This window comes from Mercurialis annua, linkage group LG6, assembly GCF_937616625.2.
Source record: "Mercurialis annua linkage group LG6, ddMerAnnu1.2, whole genome shotgun sequence".
NCBI lineage: Eukaryota > Viridiplantae > Streptophyta > Magnoliopsida > Malpighiales > Euphorbiaceae > Mercurialis > Mercurialis annua.
In genome coordinates this window covers 9,417,581-9,435,584 of record NC_065575.1, presented here as the reverse complement: position 1 = coordinate 9,435,584, position 18,004 = coordinate 9,417,581, and the positions used below count along the sequence as shown (strand labels likewise).

At 33.2% G+C, this 18,004-nt stretch overlaps 2 protein-coding genes across 2 annotated transcripts; both read left to right on the top strand.

Annotated features, from left to right (window-relative positions):
• The first annotated feature begins 384 nt into the window (after nt 1-384).
• Nucleotides 385-12,035, top strand: LOC126687386 (protein CASP). The gene is made up of 19 exons (XM_050381938.2): nt 385-632; nt 1,011-1,121; nt 1,363-1,541; nt 3,372-3,521; nt 3,986-4,074; nt 4,251-4,360; nt 4,565-4,659; nt 4,854-4,909; nt 5,105-5,270; nt 6,907-6,999; nt 7,610-7,738; nt 8,075-8,194; nt 8,687-8,767; nt 9,488-9,595; nt 9,751-9,894; nt 9,975-10,076; nt 11,049-11,128; nt 11,622-11,714; nt 11,826-12,035. Exons 1-19 carry the CDS (start codon nt 557-559, stop codon nt 11,884-11,886), a joined length of 2,043 nt encoding a protein of 680 aa, XP_050237895.1. The 5' UTR covers nt 385-556; the 3' UTR covers nt 11,887-12,035.
• Nucleotides 12,036-13,236: 1,201 nt separating this feature from the next.
• Nucleotides 13,237-17,269, top strand: LOC126653858 (peptidyl-tRNA hydrolase, mitochondrial). The gene is made up of 8 exons (XM_050347837.2): nt 13,237-13,664; nt 14,314-14,398; nt 15,293-15,360; nt 15,464-15,514; nt 15,597-15,670; nt 16,224-16,282; nt 16,623-16,699; nt 16,825-17,269. The coding sequence occupies exons 1-8, from the start codon at nt 13,371-13,373 to the stop codon at nt 16,936-16,938; spliced, it is 822 nt and encodes a 273-aa protein (XP_050203794.1). The 5' UTR covers nt 13,237-13,370; the 3' UTR covers nt 16,939-17,269.
• Nucleotides 17,270-18,004: the final 735 nt, after the last annotated feature.

Below are 18,004 nucleotides of genomic sequence, written 5' to 3'. Positions count from 1 at the left end.
AAGTTTATATTCGTATCGAAATATAGGCAACATTTTACAAACCGTTTGACACATTACTTATACACGTTAGGGTCCTGACTACTCCAGCACTACGGATAGACTTCTTTTTACTAGACATACTTCAAGCATAGATTTCTAGGACAGAGATAGAAATCCGTCACATGTCGAAACTGAGTGAATTTACTAGTTTACAAATGCGTATTAATTAAAAATATTTAAATCAATGCATTTCAAACAATCAATAGAAGGGGCAGTAAAATGTAAATGTTGCAAGAAAAACAATATTTTATATAAACAAATGCCCTTTTTGGTAACTCGTACCAAAAGGCAGGTAGCAGCGTAAAAAGCCCAACAATCTATCCCGGTTGCAGTTGAGCCCAGCCTTAAAAATCTAAGAACAACTAGGCACTGCAATATCAAACTCGAATTCAAGTAGAATTTTACTAAACTCAGATCAAACATTTTTTTTAGCTTGAAATCAGATCTATTAATCACCTTTGAAATTGTAGATTGATCATTAAATCAAACATTTCAATCGATCCGAATAGGAAGAAAAATGGAGTCTCCGCCCGAAAGGGAAAAATCGAACCCGACGTCCTCTCCGATTCCTGTTGTCTCCAATTTCTGGAAAGGTATTTAGTATTTAATCGCACTCTAATTATAAAGTCTGCTCATGTTGTTCATCTTTTGCATTACTTTTTAAATTTAATTCAGTTATATAATAGAGCATTTTCTAGCTGCTCTACTGTGATTTAGTAGAATAGTGCTGTAATTAGAGCGTTGGAAGGCGTTTTTTTATGTGAAATTAATTGAATTGTTGCATTTTGAAAGATTTTTTTAAGTACATTAGGTGATTTGTGCGAGTCGGATGCTCTATCATATTGACAGGAGTAATACTATTGTTGATCATAAGCTTAGTTTGTGTTTGAGTTTTGCGCTTCACATACGAAAAGTTGTTAATAGACTATAATTTATATTTTATGCTCTTTAATTCTTGTTCCTTTGTGCAGAGTTTGATTTGGAGAAGGAGAAAAGCGTGTTGGATGAGCAAGGACTGAGGATAGCTGAAAATCAGGAAAATAGCCTCAAAAACCGACGCAAGCTTGCAGAGAGCACTAGAGGTATCATTTATTACGCTCATAATAATTGTAAGAATACTAGAAAGGGCAAAAAATAATAGGCAAGCAGGAAGAGAAGTGAACTAGCACTAGGGGAATTGCTTTATGAATTTCGCAGACATAGGCATGATTCGAGAGTGTTTGGGGTCAAATTTATCTGTTTTTTTTTTATATTTTTAAACTTTGTTTACGTATTCTAAAGCTGGTCTTTCTAGATCTTATGTTTGTACAATTATTTTAACAGATTTCAAAAAGGCTTCTCCGGAGGAAAAATTAAGTTTATTTAACTCTTTACTTAAGTGCTACCAAGAAGAAGTCGATAATCTTACCAAGAGAGCAAAATATGGAGAAAATTCTTTTCTGAACATATATCAGAAGCTATATGAGGCTCCAGATCCTTATCCGGCTCTTGCTTCAATTGCGGTAAGTACTTACTGCAATTCCATTCAGAAGTCTTATTTGGTTACATTGATCCAGAGAGTTGTGTTTTTTTTGAGATCCGTACTTCCTTTAATTAAATCATTAGTCATTATCTGAGCACATCCATTTTGAGTCTTGACACATCAAGTCACATTTAAAATAAATTATGAATTGGCTGCTAGGTTACTCTGAATAAAGGGAGAGGAACATTGCAAATGTTTTGGCATTTGTCTGATTGCATACGTGCGTGCATTATGTGAAAAATATTACATGTGCACGCCTTCTTGGGTGTGCCATGTTTATGTTTGTGTGCAAGCTAATCCATGAATGGATTATTTTCTGATGAACAAAGGATCATTTCACCCCCTCAACTTGGCACGAAGTATCAAAAAAGTCCAAGTACGTAAAACCGGATCACTTTTCCCCTGTACTTGGCAAAACCGGATCGGTTTCACCCTTCTGACAAAAAAAGAGAGTGAGATTAACTAATTAACTGGATCAATTTTAATTAACTCTAATTAATCACAATTAACCTTCAATAAAATACTTATTAATCCTAATTAATTAAAATCTTAATTAATGAAAAGTTAGGGATTTCTTTGCCCTTTTCACAATTAACCTAATTACCTAGCTAAATAACCTAATTAAAGACTAATTACTCCTAATCACTAACAACCTAATAATAACCCTTAAATTGCCTTAGCCGTATTCATCACCATCACTAACCACCGCCACCATCATTAACCACCGCCACCACCAACCTCCATCAGCATAAACAAGACAAAACAAAGGATAAACAGAATACAATAGTAATCAAAAATAATTTTCTCAAAATCAAAAGAATCCTCAAAATCAAAATAAATTGAAAAGACAGCAATCCAAAATGAATTGAACACTTCACAAAGGGGGAATCTTCGAAGAACTAAAGCATTGATCCAAGAACGGCAGCAACAGCGAATCGTTGATGCCATTCGTCGATCGATGCTTCAGTGGTTCGTTGCTGGAGGTGAAGCCGTGAAGGTTCCCGTTTGTCGCTTGCTGCTTCAGTCGTTCGTCTCTGTAAAATTTATGTTCGTCCAGCACTGAAAATTAATTGTCGTTCGTCGCAACACCATCATCACCACTGGAGACTGCAATTGGCAGCGGAGGACGGTCGCCGCAGCACCGTTCGTCGGTTCATTAAAAAAGAAGAAATTTGAGGCGGCGGGGTATGGTGTGAAGAAGAAGAAGTTTGAGGCGGCGGGCTATGAAATTAGGTTAAGTTTTTTAGATAATGAATTAGGTTAATTTTGTAAATGAAAAAGGTGAAAAGAGATTCCTCACCTTTTATTTGAAAATTAATTTGATTTGTGAAGTTTAAAAATATAAAGGTATATTTGATTTTTAAACAGAATTTGATGTCAATTTGAAGAGTAAAATAAAAATAAGGGGTTGTTTAAAAAATTTACCATAGAAAACCGGAGATTGTGTTCACTCTCCAGGATGAGAGTGGAGGAGGGGGCATTTGATACGTTTTTACCAAGTACAGGGGAAAAGTGATCCACTTGCACGAACTTGGGTTTTTTTGATATTTCGTGCCAAGTTGAGGGGGTGAAATGATCCTTTGTTCATTTTCTGATACACTAATTTTTTCTGTTTTAGTCTGATGTTTAAGTTGCTGAAGATCTCTTCTGGAATGGTGCTTATAGTTTATGGACATCACAGTTTTTGAACTTTTTTCTGAGTAACTTAGAACTTACTTACTTTTGTTTCTTCTCAAAAATCTCTGGATCGCTCCTTTTACTCATTTTTAACACATTATTGCTCTAATAAAATGATTTTTTTTTTGTGTAGGAGCAAGATTTAAAGCTGTCTGAACTAGAATCGGAGAACCGGAAGATGAAAGTTGAGCTGGAGGAGTTCAGGACAGAAGCTACTCATTTAAAGAATCAACAAGCAACAATAAGAAGACTTGAAGAGCGTAACCGTCAGTTGGAGCAACAGGTAAGCTTATAGTTGCATAGATTTTGTGGACAATTGTAACTGCACAGTGGCTGATGTGATGTTCTGTTACATAGATTTTGTGGACGAATGTAACTGCACAGTGGCTGATGTGATGTATTGTTTGTTGGTGTCCTGATTTAAAAAATCGGCGGGTTATATTTCTAGTTGTAGGAAAGAGGAGAAAGTCTATAATGAGCTATCTTACCTAGAAACTTAGTATCATTGATTTCAATAGTTCACTTAAGCAAAATGTATTCCCAGGTTTAAGGCTTCAATTATTTTCTCTTTAAATAACAATTGTTGACTGCATCAGGAATATCTTTAGCTGGCATTAGTTGAATACACACTTTTGGTTGACAATGTGATTATCATAATAGATGCAAGCGATTATGAGTTACAGTTTTGGTTTGCGTTGAGATTAGTTAGAAGAGTGAGTCATATCTACTTTACGTAATTGCTCTCAGATGGAGGAAAAAGTGAAGGAATTTGTGGAGATAAAGCAACGTAGTTTGGCTGAAGAAAACCAGAAAACACTTGAAGTTTTGAAAGAAAGGTATTTATAATATTGTGTAAGTATTCCCTTAAACAGGAATATTGGGGTGATGCTATTGATTTATGGTTCTAAAGAGAAATACAGTTGAATCATGGGAAGTTGTACTTTCATAATAAATTCTCGTTTTTCATTGTGCTTTTAATGGAAGTTCCGAATATGCTTCTTTTACTTGTCAGAGAGCAATCTTTGCAAGATCAACTACGCCAAGCTAAAGAAAGTGTTTCCACTATGCAAAAATTGCATGAGCTTGCTCAAAGCCAACTATTTGAAGTTCATGCTCAGTCAGGTGATATGTTAATCCCAGGCCTCGGTTTCATGCCATTATTTAGTTAGCCTTATTTATGACACATAAAACATTGCTACCATAGCAAACTATAATTTAAGGATCTCGCACTGATTTTCAAGAACTAATGGTCTGGAACTTCATAAAGGCTCTGATAGTGTTCCCAATTTCTAATGATCCTATTCCTTCTTTAAACCTTAAAAACAGAGGGAGACAGAGCAGCAAAGCAATCAGAGGTCAACCTTCTAATGGATGAAGTAGAAAGGGCTCAAACACGGCTTCTTAGCCTTGAAAGAGAAAAGGTACATTTTATTGCTCCAATCCGACTAATATCTGGTCCCTTCAGTGATCTCCCCACTGTTAGAGCTAGGTTTAGTATATACTTCTTTAGTTGGTCAGTATCTTGATTTAGTTGCCCTGCTTGAATATCATCTGTGTTGTGGACCTGCCTAAACAGTTTTTAGGAATCTAATTTTCCAAATTTAACAAACTGCAGGGAGTCCTCCGTTCTCAACTACAAACAGCAAATGAAGAAACTGGAAGTAAGCAAAGGTGAGTGTTTCATCAGTGTTGGTGTGTGCTTCTGTTCATACCCCAGTGGACTACTAAATTTTAGATCTGGTTTGATATGCATCTTACATGTCCATGTCCTTCATTTTATTTTCTGTTATGGATTTATGCATCTCGTTTTCCTTCCATTATATATTGTATTATAGAAACATTTGTGGTGTTTTTCCGTGGCTGCAGTGACACTGTGGATTCAAATAATGTACTTGAGAATACTTTGAGTGCCAAAGAAAAGATCATCTCCGAACTCAATATGGAACTACACAACATTGAGACCACCTTGACAAATGAGCGTGAAGAACACATTAGTGAAATCAAAAAGTTAAACATGCTACTCAATGAAAAGGTAACTTGTCAGAATTGTTTTTAAAAGGCTTAATTCCTTAAAAAAAACCCCACCTTGAATTTTTTTTTCGTTTATACCCTGACCTTGTAAAAACACCATTTGTATCCAATTTTGAGTTTTTATGTTTCATTTCTACCCAAAAGCATTAAATTGTACTCTTTTCATTTGAAAAAGAGTTTAAAACAATCCTTCATTTTTAACTTATATACTAATTAGATATTAAAGTTATTAATAGTACAAAAATACCATCTTCTTCCAAAAATTAAAAATAATAATAATTTTTTTTAAATTTTTTTAAAAAATAATTCCAAATTTTTTGTTTATTTTTTAATTTTTTTTTAATTTTTTATAAAAATATTTCTGACAAAAAATTAAAAATAATAATAATTTTTTTAATTTTTTTATTATTTTATATAATTAAAAAAATTAATTAATTATTTGGATATATTTGATCATTTTTTAAGTTTAAGGATTTATTTGTATTTTTAAAAATAGAAAAAAATATTTCTTAACTCTTTTTTAAATGAAAAGAGTACAATTTAATGCTTTTGGGTAGGGATGAAACATAAAAACCCAAAATTGGGTACAAATGGTGTTTTTACAAGGTCAGGGTATAAACGAAAAAAAAGTGCAAGGTGGAGTTTTTTTAAGAAATTAAGCCTTTTTAAAAAAACAAATTTATGCATTTTTATCTGCTTGACATTTAGAAGGCTGCAGACTGGATTCTTTTTCCCTCTCTTCTATGATGCTTAAAGAATTAGATGAATGGTTATAAGCTTTTTTCATCACTGCTGTATAGTACTGTTACCTTGTGACTTTCTGATTTGTGCATATTTATCAGTTGTTGAGTAAAGTGTGGAATTGAATTATTTTATTTTTTAAGCCTAATAGCAAAATAAATCAAAACTTTGCAAGTCGTTGCAATTTTATCCAAGCTTTTAATTTTTGTAATAATAGCCTAACTTCAACATTTTATTGCAAATTTAGCCAAAATTTTTCCAATCAACTTAATTGTTCCAATTTTTAGTTGAATTTATAAATTAAGTTCGTAATTAGCAAAATCCACTTTTCAAAATATCAAAATTTAATTTCTAATATTAAAAAATTAAAAATAACGTTAAGATCTAATTATAAAATTCTCTTAACTTTTTTGATGAATGAAGCAAAAAAAATATGAATTTGAAGCTAAAATTGACCAGAAAAGCAACATGAAGCTAATAGGTATTATATTGAGTTGAAAATTGAGAGAATTAAATTGATAAAAAATGGTTCAAATTGCAACGAAATGTTAAAATTAGGCTATTATTACAAAATTAACAGCTTTGAATAAAATTGCAACAAACCGCAAAGGTTTGGATTTAATTTATTGTTAGACCTATTTTTAACCTTTATGTTTTCCTTATTGATCTCTAGAGCATTTGCTTCCAGTTCTAGGTATAGTTCTACTTTATTATATCATTGCAGAAGAAGGCCTAGTTGTAAATACTTGATAACAGTATATTGTATAGGATTATTGAAAATAATCTGGAAGCATAAGTTTGTGGATGCATTCGTTTTTCTGATAAAATGACCGACTTTTTTGTTTCCACTTTTTTTTAATTGTTAAATGCTTTTATTTCTCCTTTTATGTGCACAGGAACTTGCTCTTGAAGAGTTGAAGAAGGAGCTTCAAGCAAGGCCCACCACAAAATTAGTTGACGACCTGCGTAAAAAAGTCAAAATATTGCAGGTAACGATATTACTTTCTACATTTTTTTTGCTCTAAGTTGCTTAGTTTTGCTCCAGCCTTGTGGATGTGAAAGTTAAAATGTTATAGCTCAGTTGGCCTGTAGCTTGTTTCTACTCAAAGCTTTAGAGCTTATGCATGTAGAAGTTTTTCTGTTTCTAAGAGTTACTGTCATTAAATTTCTTCTCCAGCCTTGAGATTTATATAGAAATTTTAAAAAGTTTAATTAAGTTATTTTCACATAGCAATTGGTCAATAGGCTGCTTATTGTCTATCAATTGGGATATAAGCATTCTGCACCTCCTCCCATCAGTTCTTAGACTTTGAGTTGGGAAACTACTCTGTATTGTTTGAGATAAAAAAGGGGAAAGAGCTATTATTATGATTTCTATGTGTTTTTGCTTACCAGTGTGGCATCATTAGATAAGGTATTTTTAGTGTCAGTTCGCATTCTTTTCCACAGCCGGATGGACCTCTTTTAAGTATTATCTGCGGTGGTGGTGTTTTCATGCTTTAATTTTTACCCAGTTGCATAATACTTTCATGCTTCATTGTGTTGCACTTCATAAAGTTTCTGTGCATTTGTTAAATATTTCTCTGATAAATGCTGTAGGCAGTGGGCTATAATTCAATTGAGGCTGAAGATTGGGAAGCAGCCACTAGTGGGGAAGAGACGAGCAAAATGGAATATCTTCTTCTTGATAAGAATCGGAAAATGGAACACAAACTTACACAGTTAAAGGTATGAAGAAGTCTCTACATTATATTGGTTCTTTTCCTTAATTTTAATGTGTTGCATTTCCTTTTTTGCTTAATTATTATTTTTCTGTAGCCACACACATGATTGATATTGAAGTCCTAGTGGAGAGAATCAATATCAGTGAAATGCTAGATTTATTTTGGTTTGCCTGTAGATCTTATCTTTAATGTTTTCCTGGCCCCATTGTAGCACCTAAGCCAGCACTTAAGGGCTATTTTGGGACTATTTAGAAGGCATATATGATATAATGTTATGCTAATTTAATGTGATTTACTCTTTGAGTATCTGCTGAAATTCTGAAGTTTCTGCTTCTTTTAGGTTAAAATTTCTGAGAAGGAATCTTTGCTTGAAACTGCTGAAGGAAAGGTAGCAGAGCTTACTGCAAAAGTTAACGAACAACAAAAATTAATACAGAAGTTGGAAGATGATATATTGAAGGTTGGGATCAATTGCTTTTGAATGTTTTGAGATACTTTTTCAGTAAGTTTTATAGCCATCTGCATTATCTTAGCCAATGTTCTCTGCAGGATAGTTAATAGTCTTGCCTGTTTTCTCTATAGTAGAATCAGAATGTCCAAATTTATGCCATGATCTATTTCCTAATATCATAATCAATCTAGTCTAGGACATAATATTATTGCTGAGGATCATTGCATGCAAATTATAAGCAATTTAACATTCTGACGAAATATAGTAACCAACAAGTCAACATTTAAAATCTGAAAACACCAAGTTTAAACTGCATGTCTGAGTTTTATGTTTCGAGTTGATGCTTGGTAATTGTTACATTGCCTTTATAATCTAGAAAACTATGTTGTTCTTTTTGGTTTTGAACCTGTGAATTTTTCTCTTTTCCCCATCACTTCCCTCCAATTCTCCAATTCACACACCAAAAATATAACACTTAATTTTCTTTTCCTCCTGGTACAGGGTTATAACTCGAAAGATCAAAAAAGTGGTCTGTTTGATGATTGGGATCTTTCAGAGGCTGGGCGGGTGGAGCCATCTGAGGTGCCTGTATTAAACTTGCTATGATTGTCAAAACATGCTTTATGATGAAAATGTCTCAATGATAGTCTAGTGCTACTTTTATTTTGGGTCATTAAGCATTGTTGGCAGCCAAGGTCTTCAAATGTTTGTTTAAATTCATTTTCAAGGTGCAAACTAGGATGTTACAAGTTTTCCTAATGAGAGAAACAACTGGTCAATGGGAGGCCAGCCATGCAGTGAGCAGCCACATCTTGCAATAGAAAAATTTTCCTGTTTGAAGGGAAAACCTATAAAAGCATTTTGTGTAGCCTGTAACCAGTGATGAGTTGCTCTATGTCCTTATAAGCTCATTAATACTTATCCTTTTTGCAAATATTTAGCAGCAGCCTTTATGACCTAGTCATAGAAAAATTGGATGGCTTTGCTTCTAAAGTGTCGAAAGATGCCATTTCTTGAATGTGGACTTCTGAGTGGATCATTTACAACCTTCTAAATTTTATATATAATCAATTTGGTGGAGTTTCTTGAATTTGTATTTTTCTAGTGCATTTGTTTTTTTTTACTATCAGGTATATTTTGCAGGTGGTTTTAAAAATATACTATATAGTGGCATTAAACTTATCATAATTCTACTGAATGTATGCTTTACCTGGTCTATGGTTTTGATCTTTTCATTGGCGACATATATTCATTTCTGCAGTTCATCTGAAATTTCTTTCGTCCATTTATTACCTTTTGCAGAATGTAGATCAGAAACATGTTTCTTCAGATCAAGACCAGAGCTCTATGCTAAAGGTTATCTGCAATCAGCGAGATCGGTTCAGGACACGCTTGCGAGAGACAGAAGAAGTAAGCTATTCTTTTTACTTTTTATGTAATTCCCAACATTTAATTATTTATATTATTTTCTATTTCACTTACTGCAGTGGATGTATTATAAATTATAATGCTAGAAGATTAGATTCAGTGAGACTTGTTTGAAACTTATTTGGAAAAAATTGCAGGAGGTAAGGCAATTAAAGGAGAAGATAGGGGTACTAACAGCAGAGCTGGAGAAGTCAAAAGCTGATAATGTCAAGTTGTATGGAAAGATGCGTTATGTCCAGGACTATAATCTTGAGAAAGTCGTTTCTAGAGGATCCAAGAAGGTAATTTTCTGCATCTCTCGTCTTCATTATTTATTTGGGAAGGAAGTTTTTTAAAGGTCTTTTTGCCAATTATTTATCAGCACGCAGAGGATCTGGAGAGTGGCTTTTCTTCAGATGTTGAGTCCAAGTACAAAAAGATATATGAAGATGATATAAATCCATTTGCAGCCTTTTCTAAGAAGGTACCCATTCTTGTGCTCCTCTAGTGAACTTGGAAGCTGTTCGCTGGAGGTTTACTTGCATATTTGATCCCTTTTTGGTTTTCTAACGCCTAACCTTAATAATTGTTTTCCAAAAAACAATTTCTGGCCTCTATGTTCCAGTCTAATTGTTATAAAAAAAGTAAGGGGAGCAATTGTCAACTAACTTGCATGTTCTTTATCTGATTTCTTAGATAACAGTTGATTTTGGTCTTATTAAGCAGGCCTAATGTCTTAAAAAACCCTGACCTTTCATCCCCTTTTCAATCCTATCTTGCGTTGCAAATCAGTCAATTTTACCCTATTTTGTATTTTTTCATTTCAACTGTACCCTAAAGCATAAAATTGATCTTTTTTTATTTGGCAAAAATTCTCTAAATTTATCATTTTTGCATTAGATTAACTTTTTTATATTAAATTGACCATTTTTGAAGATTTTTTTTGAACTTTTGTCAAGTAAATAAAGGTCAATTTTATGTTTCGGGGTAAAATTGACAAATTTTCAACGTCAGGTAGGATTGAAAAGGGAATGAAAGGTCGGGGGGTTTTAAGGCATTAAGCCTATTAAGAATTCTCAGTCAGTTTCTTCTTTTGTTCTTTTCCCATTTGAAAGAGGTTCGTAATCTGTACCTTATGCAATTGCAATGAATGAACCGAAATAAAATGATTTTAAGCTTTAAGCATTCAGTTGATTTCCTCTGAATGCTCTGACAGAATTCTGCATTGAGAAATGACTATCAAATTTGCTTAATCAAAACCAAGAATCATATATCTGGTTGCATCCATTTTTGTATGAATAAGGACTACCATGTTTAGAGCATCTGTTATAAGCATCTGTCAAACGTTTATAGGAATTATCAAAATCATTTTGTCTCAAGCTGGCCATCTAATTTTTGTACTGCAGTTGTAATTTGTATTATCTACCTAACCCATTCTTTTGAAAAATCTGTTTAGGAAAGGGATCAAAGATACAAGGAGTTGGGCTTCAGGGACAGAATAACCCTTAGCAGTGGGCGTTTTCTTTTGGGAAACAAGTATGATTACTCTTCGATTCTAATTCATTGTTTTTTTTTCATATTTTAAATCAACCACACGTTACTCAGATAATCTTTATCTATGGTGCTTCGCAGCAGCATCTGCTGCACAGTAATTTTTTTTCTTCCTGTCCTACAGAAACATCATTTACCTCTTCTTTGCTGTAATCCAATGTTTTCTGCATCTTTATTCTTATTTTTTCTTATGCAAACAAGTTAAAACCTCTCTTTTCTTTTGTTTTCTTTAAATTGCTACAGTATGTCAAAATTGCATATTTTGCATGACTTCTGGTAATCAAGTAATAGATATTAGTCTATGAGGACATCTTCTGCATTACATGTTTGTTTCCCGTTAAAGTTGAACGAAAACAACTGTGCTTGAGATTCCTTCTTCAAGTCCTTTGCCGTATTCACCTTTCTAGATTCCAGTTATTAATTCCCTTTTTTCAAACGTATGCTGTTTTTGTACACAATTACAACATTGCAAATGCAGGTATGCTCGAACTTTTGCATTTTTCTATACCATTGGTTTACATATCCTGGTATTCACCTGTCTGTACAGAATGTCGGCTCTGAGCTATCTGAGGTAACGGTTTCTAATTAACTTGTTTAGTTTCTATTATCAAATTTTAAGATTTTATTTTTGTATAGCTAAATATGTTAAACACTTCTATTTTTTTGGGGTTTGTTTTTGCAGTCATGGCGAGGAGATGGCAAATACAGCAGAAAAACAACTAAATCTCCCTCATGCCTTTTAATATTTTTTCTCACGGGATGGCAAATAGAGTTGAAACTTTGAATAGAAAAGTTATATAATGTAAATACAACAAAAACTAACATCATTTTTGTTTCACTGCCTGTCTTGCTAAATTTGAAGGTGCAATGAAAATAGTGACAGTTTTATTTATCTTTTGATTATGAATTCAGTCCCTGTATAATGTAGAAACTTCACCATATGTTAATCAATTTTGAATAGTTTATATGATTACTAAAATTTTAAGGTCTAATCATTTAAAAATATTCTATTTTTGGACGACTTTTGTTTATTTTTAAAATTTTCAAAATCGTCAATTTCTTTTCAATTTTAATTATAGGTTATTGTAATTATAATAGACGGACCAGCTGAAGCAACGAGATAGATGGACGAGCCCCTCTTTTTAGTAGGAGGGCTGTCTTCATTATCAGCTTTGCGAGGGCGCTTCAAGAAGATCCATGCCCGCCCTTGTTCTCACATCATCCGATGGAGGATTAAAAATTGTTGGAAAGTGTTAAAAATCGGATTAGTTTCATATTGATTCTATCAAGATTTCATTAAGATTTCACTGAATTTTTGAAGAATTTATGCCTCGCCGGATCTACGACGTTATGTACCGGTTGATCCTAAAAATTGGCCAAAAGTGAACCGGACCTATGACTTTTTTTGCCCAATGGTCCGGTTCACTTTTGTTTTATTTTTTGCTGTTTATTGTGCTAAAACACAGTAAATCAGTCTTATAATGACTCAAAAATTGGATGGCATAAGAAGACTTATAATTCCAGCAGTGACAATCTAATTTTTAGTGCTTAAAGAATAAAACCATCTGTTTTGAAAGAAAAAAAGAAACAACGATGACGATAATTTCAAATCTGGAAAAATACACGGTGAGGACGGCGGCGGCAGAGGAGGCGGAATGATTGTAGTAACAATAGAAAAGATTTACTAATGTGATGATGATAACAAATTCGACATGGTGATGATTTTAATAATTGGAAAAGTCTATTTGAGCTGAAAGAATAAGTACAATTACTTCGACGTATTAAGTGCTAATTCTGCTTTGTTTCCTTAATATATTTATTAACCTTGGTTAAAAAAAAGTACAATTACTATTTAAGAGAGAAATAAGTTGTAAACATTAGAAAAAAAAACAACGAAAATGATAGATAAATAACAAAATTTTACAAATTGAAAATAATACATACTACTTATTTAATGTGGTAAAATGCTTCTCTTTAAAATTTAATGACATTTATTATAATTTTATCATTATTTTAGTGATATAATTAGTTTAATTTACGGATAACGTGTCAGAGTCTGTATGGGCCCCAGTTTCGGATCGGTTTCGATTTTATCCCGTTCCGGTCCGGCTTTACCTGTTCTGACTAATCCAATCCAAACGAAGCTTCACCTTCTTCTTCATCTTTCCTTTTACTGTGTTCATTCATGTCAATTTCCTAAACCCTAAAACCTAAATTAAAAAATAAAATGAAACTAGTGTTAGGTGGCTATGCTTCTTCTTCAATTTCGTCTTCAATTCAGTTCTTAGCTTTCCCAATCTTCAATTATTCATTCCCCTGTTTTAATTGGAATCATAATTTTAATAACAGAATCATCATGTCCCCGTCTCCTATTCTTCGTTGCTCTTCGGATTTTTCTTCCATCGCCGCCGGAGACGACTCCACCGCCGCGGAGGCTGTTACAAAGCCAAAGCAGCAGCATCCTTGGCTCATTGTTGGGCTCGGTAATCCTGGCAAAAAATATCAAGCCACTCGCCATAATGTTTGTTAACCCTTCTCATCTCTCTCTACAGTAATTTTCATTATCTCATGCAACTCTTTTAATCATTGCTTATTCTTAAGTATTCCAACTAGGGGTGTAATCGAGTCGAGTCGACACTGTCAAGCTCAAACTCGACTCAACTCTAAAACCTTAGTCTCGAAATAGACTCAAACTCGATTGAGTTTCATTTTAGGAGCTCAAATTCGCACTCGGTAGAAAAATTGAAACCCGAGCTCGGCCTGAGTCATTCGATATAGAAATAAAAATATTATTGTAAATATATAAAAATATTAAGGGTAAAAAAATAAATTACCTAAAGCTCGATTAGGCTTGCGAGCTCATCGAGCCCATCAAGCCAAGTATTTTAGAGCTCGAACCCGACTAGATAATTAACTCGAGTAGCTTGAACTTGAGCTCGACTCGATATGAGTCGAGTCGGTTTTGAATATTTTTCGAGTTAATCCCAAGTAGCTCCTGAGTTGGCTCTACTCGGTTACACCCCTAATTCTAACACGACAGAAGCCTAACTGGTTTGTTATATGAATGACGTGGCACAATTATTACGTTAAAGTTTTGTAATTATTCGAAACAAAGAGATTTTAACTGTTTTTGTTTGTTAGTTTGGTTAATTTTGGTTAATGAACAACAGGTAGGTTTTCAGATGGTTGATGCTATAGCTGAAGCTGAAGGGATATCTATGTCCACTGTTTCCTTCAAAGCTCTTTTTGGAAAAGGTTTTTTCTCAAATTTTGTTACATTTACCAAATACAAAGCTCACAACTTTGATGCATTTCTTATTTTACTTTTAATGAATTGACGAACAATGGATTTTTAGGTTTTAGAGCTCTTTTTGCTAGTTATGTTCTTCATCATATGTTTCTGTCGATTTTTCCTTTTTTTAATATAGGTGATATATGCAAAACAATTAAGTAATTGACTATGTAGTTACCCGTGCATTGCCTTAAGTGTCGTTTCCATTATTGTATTATTCAGCTTAGAAAATTACAAACTTGATTCGGCTCTAGGGTATTATACAGCATTTATGTTATTTTGGAAATAATGCTATATCTTTTAGCTTTAAAATTCAAGGTTCTTGTTGCCATTACTATGGGATTCAAATAGTTTATGTCCAGTCATTTACAATTCTGATTCACTATTTAAAGGAGTGTCTTTAGCAGATATTCAATAGTATAGGGGAAATAGATATCAGTTTGGTATATGTATGAACTTCTCTAGTTTTTTCGATAGGATCCTTTAGTCATATTTCTCTGCTTATCTTTTTCCACTGTAGAATGTGATTCGTAATTTCACAGTGAAGCTACTATACCGGTGATCAACCGCCGACTGTCACTGCTTAGAATTTGCAATTTAGTATGAACTAAATGTGATAATTAATGTTTAGCAAGAAATTATATATGTTATGGACATTATCCATCTTAATTTACACTGAAAATTACCATCTATTGAAACCACAAAGCTTTTAATAAAGGACAGAAATTAAGGAGATAAATGAGTTACATCGTAGGTTCTCCATCTATGGGAATCATAGTGGAATAATACAACATTTGATATATCATAACATTTTAGTTCCACTTTCTCTCAGTAATTATGATATTCTCATATTCCAGGTCTTATCGGAAATGTTCCTGTAATGCTTGCCAAACCACAAACTTTCATGAATGCAAGTGGTGAGTCTGTAAGTAAGCTAATCTGGTAAGACCTTTACATGCACCTATTGTCACGGTCTCTCTTTTTCGTGTATATTAAACTCTGATGTTGACTTGTGATGCATTTCTTAGGTTGGGGCTATTGTCTCATATTACAAGATTCCACTGAAACAAGTACTTGTGGTAATGTGTTGGCCTTCCACTGCTCTTGGCTTACACCTGATCTTATTTGGCTATATTTGATCTCATTTATTATTTGTTACAGATTTATGATGACCTAGATTTGCCTTTTGGGAAGTTGCGACTATTGCCAAAAGGTGGACATGGAGGGCAGAATGGGTATCTTTCCCTTTTTCACTTGATCTCAGTGCCTTTATACTACCGTTATAAATTCAGTTGAAAATTTTTGGTTTCTAAATTACATATGCCCATCGATCATTATTTGGTGTAGTTTTCATTTTGGATAGGATCAATATTGGTGGGTAAGATGCACATTAGTCATAGAATCCATAGACAGACGCATCGTTGTACAAAAACGGAAAATGCTGATATGAATTTTTTTATATAAGAATAGGCTATAATTATAGAGTTTCGGAAGCATAACAGAAATAAAACATCAAAATATAGAATTCGATAACATTCCGTGCAGAGGTATTTTCCTCCTATGCAAACCATCCTGTTCGATTTTGGAAGTTTGCTTTCCATGTTTTTGCATTGCAATTTGAATCTAATGTGATCTGCAATTTTATCTCGGTGCAATATTGTCATTTCCTTAGCAACCATTTTACTGCTTCTTCTGCCAAACATGCGTCAATGCATCTGTGGATTTAGCACATAACTATATCAGTATGAGTAGTAAATTTGATGTTGTCTTACTTTTGCTTTCTTTTAGGATGAGGAGTATAATTGATCGCTTGAAAGGAAATCGGGATTTTCCTCGTTTAAGAATTGGTAGGTTTGGTTTAGCCTAGCACTATAACATAAAATATATTCAGCAAAGGTTCATTTCGACCCGCCAACTTGAGAAAAAAAGATCAAAAGAGTACAGATTCGTGGAGGAAAAGAAATCCTCAATTTGGGCCGGTTACACCCTAATCTTACGTTAGGCTTGATGGTCAAAAGTGGTAACTGACCTGACAAGTTGAAAATTGTTATTTTATCAAAGTCACGAACATGGACTCTTTTGATCTTTTATTCCTAGTTGGAGGGTCGAAATGCACCTTTATTGAAAATGTATTCAACATGCTTCTTTTATATGTGCTATACTAACATATTGTAACACCATTCCTAGGTATTGGGCGGCCACCTGGGAAAATGGATGCAGCGTACTATGTTCTCCGACCTTTCGATAAACGAGAGCGTGAAGAGGTATATCAATTTACAGAATTACTTAAAAACAAGACATTATAAATTCTAGGGAATACTTTATTTTAAGTATTTGCTCTAATTCCCATTTCAGTTGGAGTTTTTTTTTCTTTTGTCGAAAATTTCAGTTGGAGTTTACGATTCATCAAGGCATAGAAGCCATCCGAATTCTCTTACTGGAGGGATTTAATAAAAGTGCAACGTTTGTCAACACTGCAAAAACTGTGGACCAATGTAGTTAACAGTGGCTCTTATACCTATCTATTGATTCATTGATCACAAAAAAATGGTCATCAAAATTGAAGTTTTTGGTCCGTCGAATATTTGTTTTGTTGGAAGAGAAGGCGGGCAAAAACATCAGTCCTTTTATAGCTTATGATTCTTTTTTTTTCTTTTAAAGAACAAAATGATGTTTTATTATTGTCTGTCCTATAATTAACCCCTCATTATACTTGTCTTAAGAAATTGGCAATGCTAAACCTATGTCTACTTCAACTCATTTGAATGACTGTAGATGGAAAATTGGATATGCATTAATGCTTGGTAGGGGAGTGTACTTGGATGGTTACTTAATCGAAATGTCCAATATGAATTCACTGATTGATTGAATGCTTAAAATTGAACTGATCAATTATGAAATTTTAATTGAAACTGAATTGATCGATAAATAAAAATAAAACAATATCAAAATCAAACCAAGCCGAATAGGCTGGTTCGGTTAAAATCGAAAAAATACAAGAAAAAATTAAAACAGAAAGAATGTTAGTTTATTTGGTAACAATCCAAATTTCAAACTAATCAATAAATAAGAAAAGAAATTTTAAAACTGAACTAATATTTTTCACCGAATTGAAGAGACTACGAAACATCTGTTTGATTGGTTAAATCGGGCAATCATATATTTTGGAGAAAATATCCATATATACTCTTAATGTCTGGACTTGAGATTATTTATGTTCTCATGTTCCGGAAAGGTGCATATATGCTTCTAACATTTTAAGTGAGTTTATTTAGACTCTAGTATTTTTCCGAAAAAGATCATATATGCACCTAAACATGTTAAAGTGTGAAGGTCTAAATAAGCAAATTTGAAAACGTTTGAGATACATATGCACTTTTTCAAATCATAAAGATATATATGATCTGAACCCAAATGTTAAGAAAATATATGAACAAATAATCAATTCACTCCTGAACTTGGCACAAAACATCAAAAAAACATTTTGGAGGCTCTTGGTACAAATAGATCCACAACTATGTGACATTGCTAATTACACTGATTAATTACAATCAAAATCCTAATTAAAC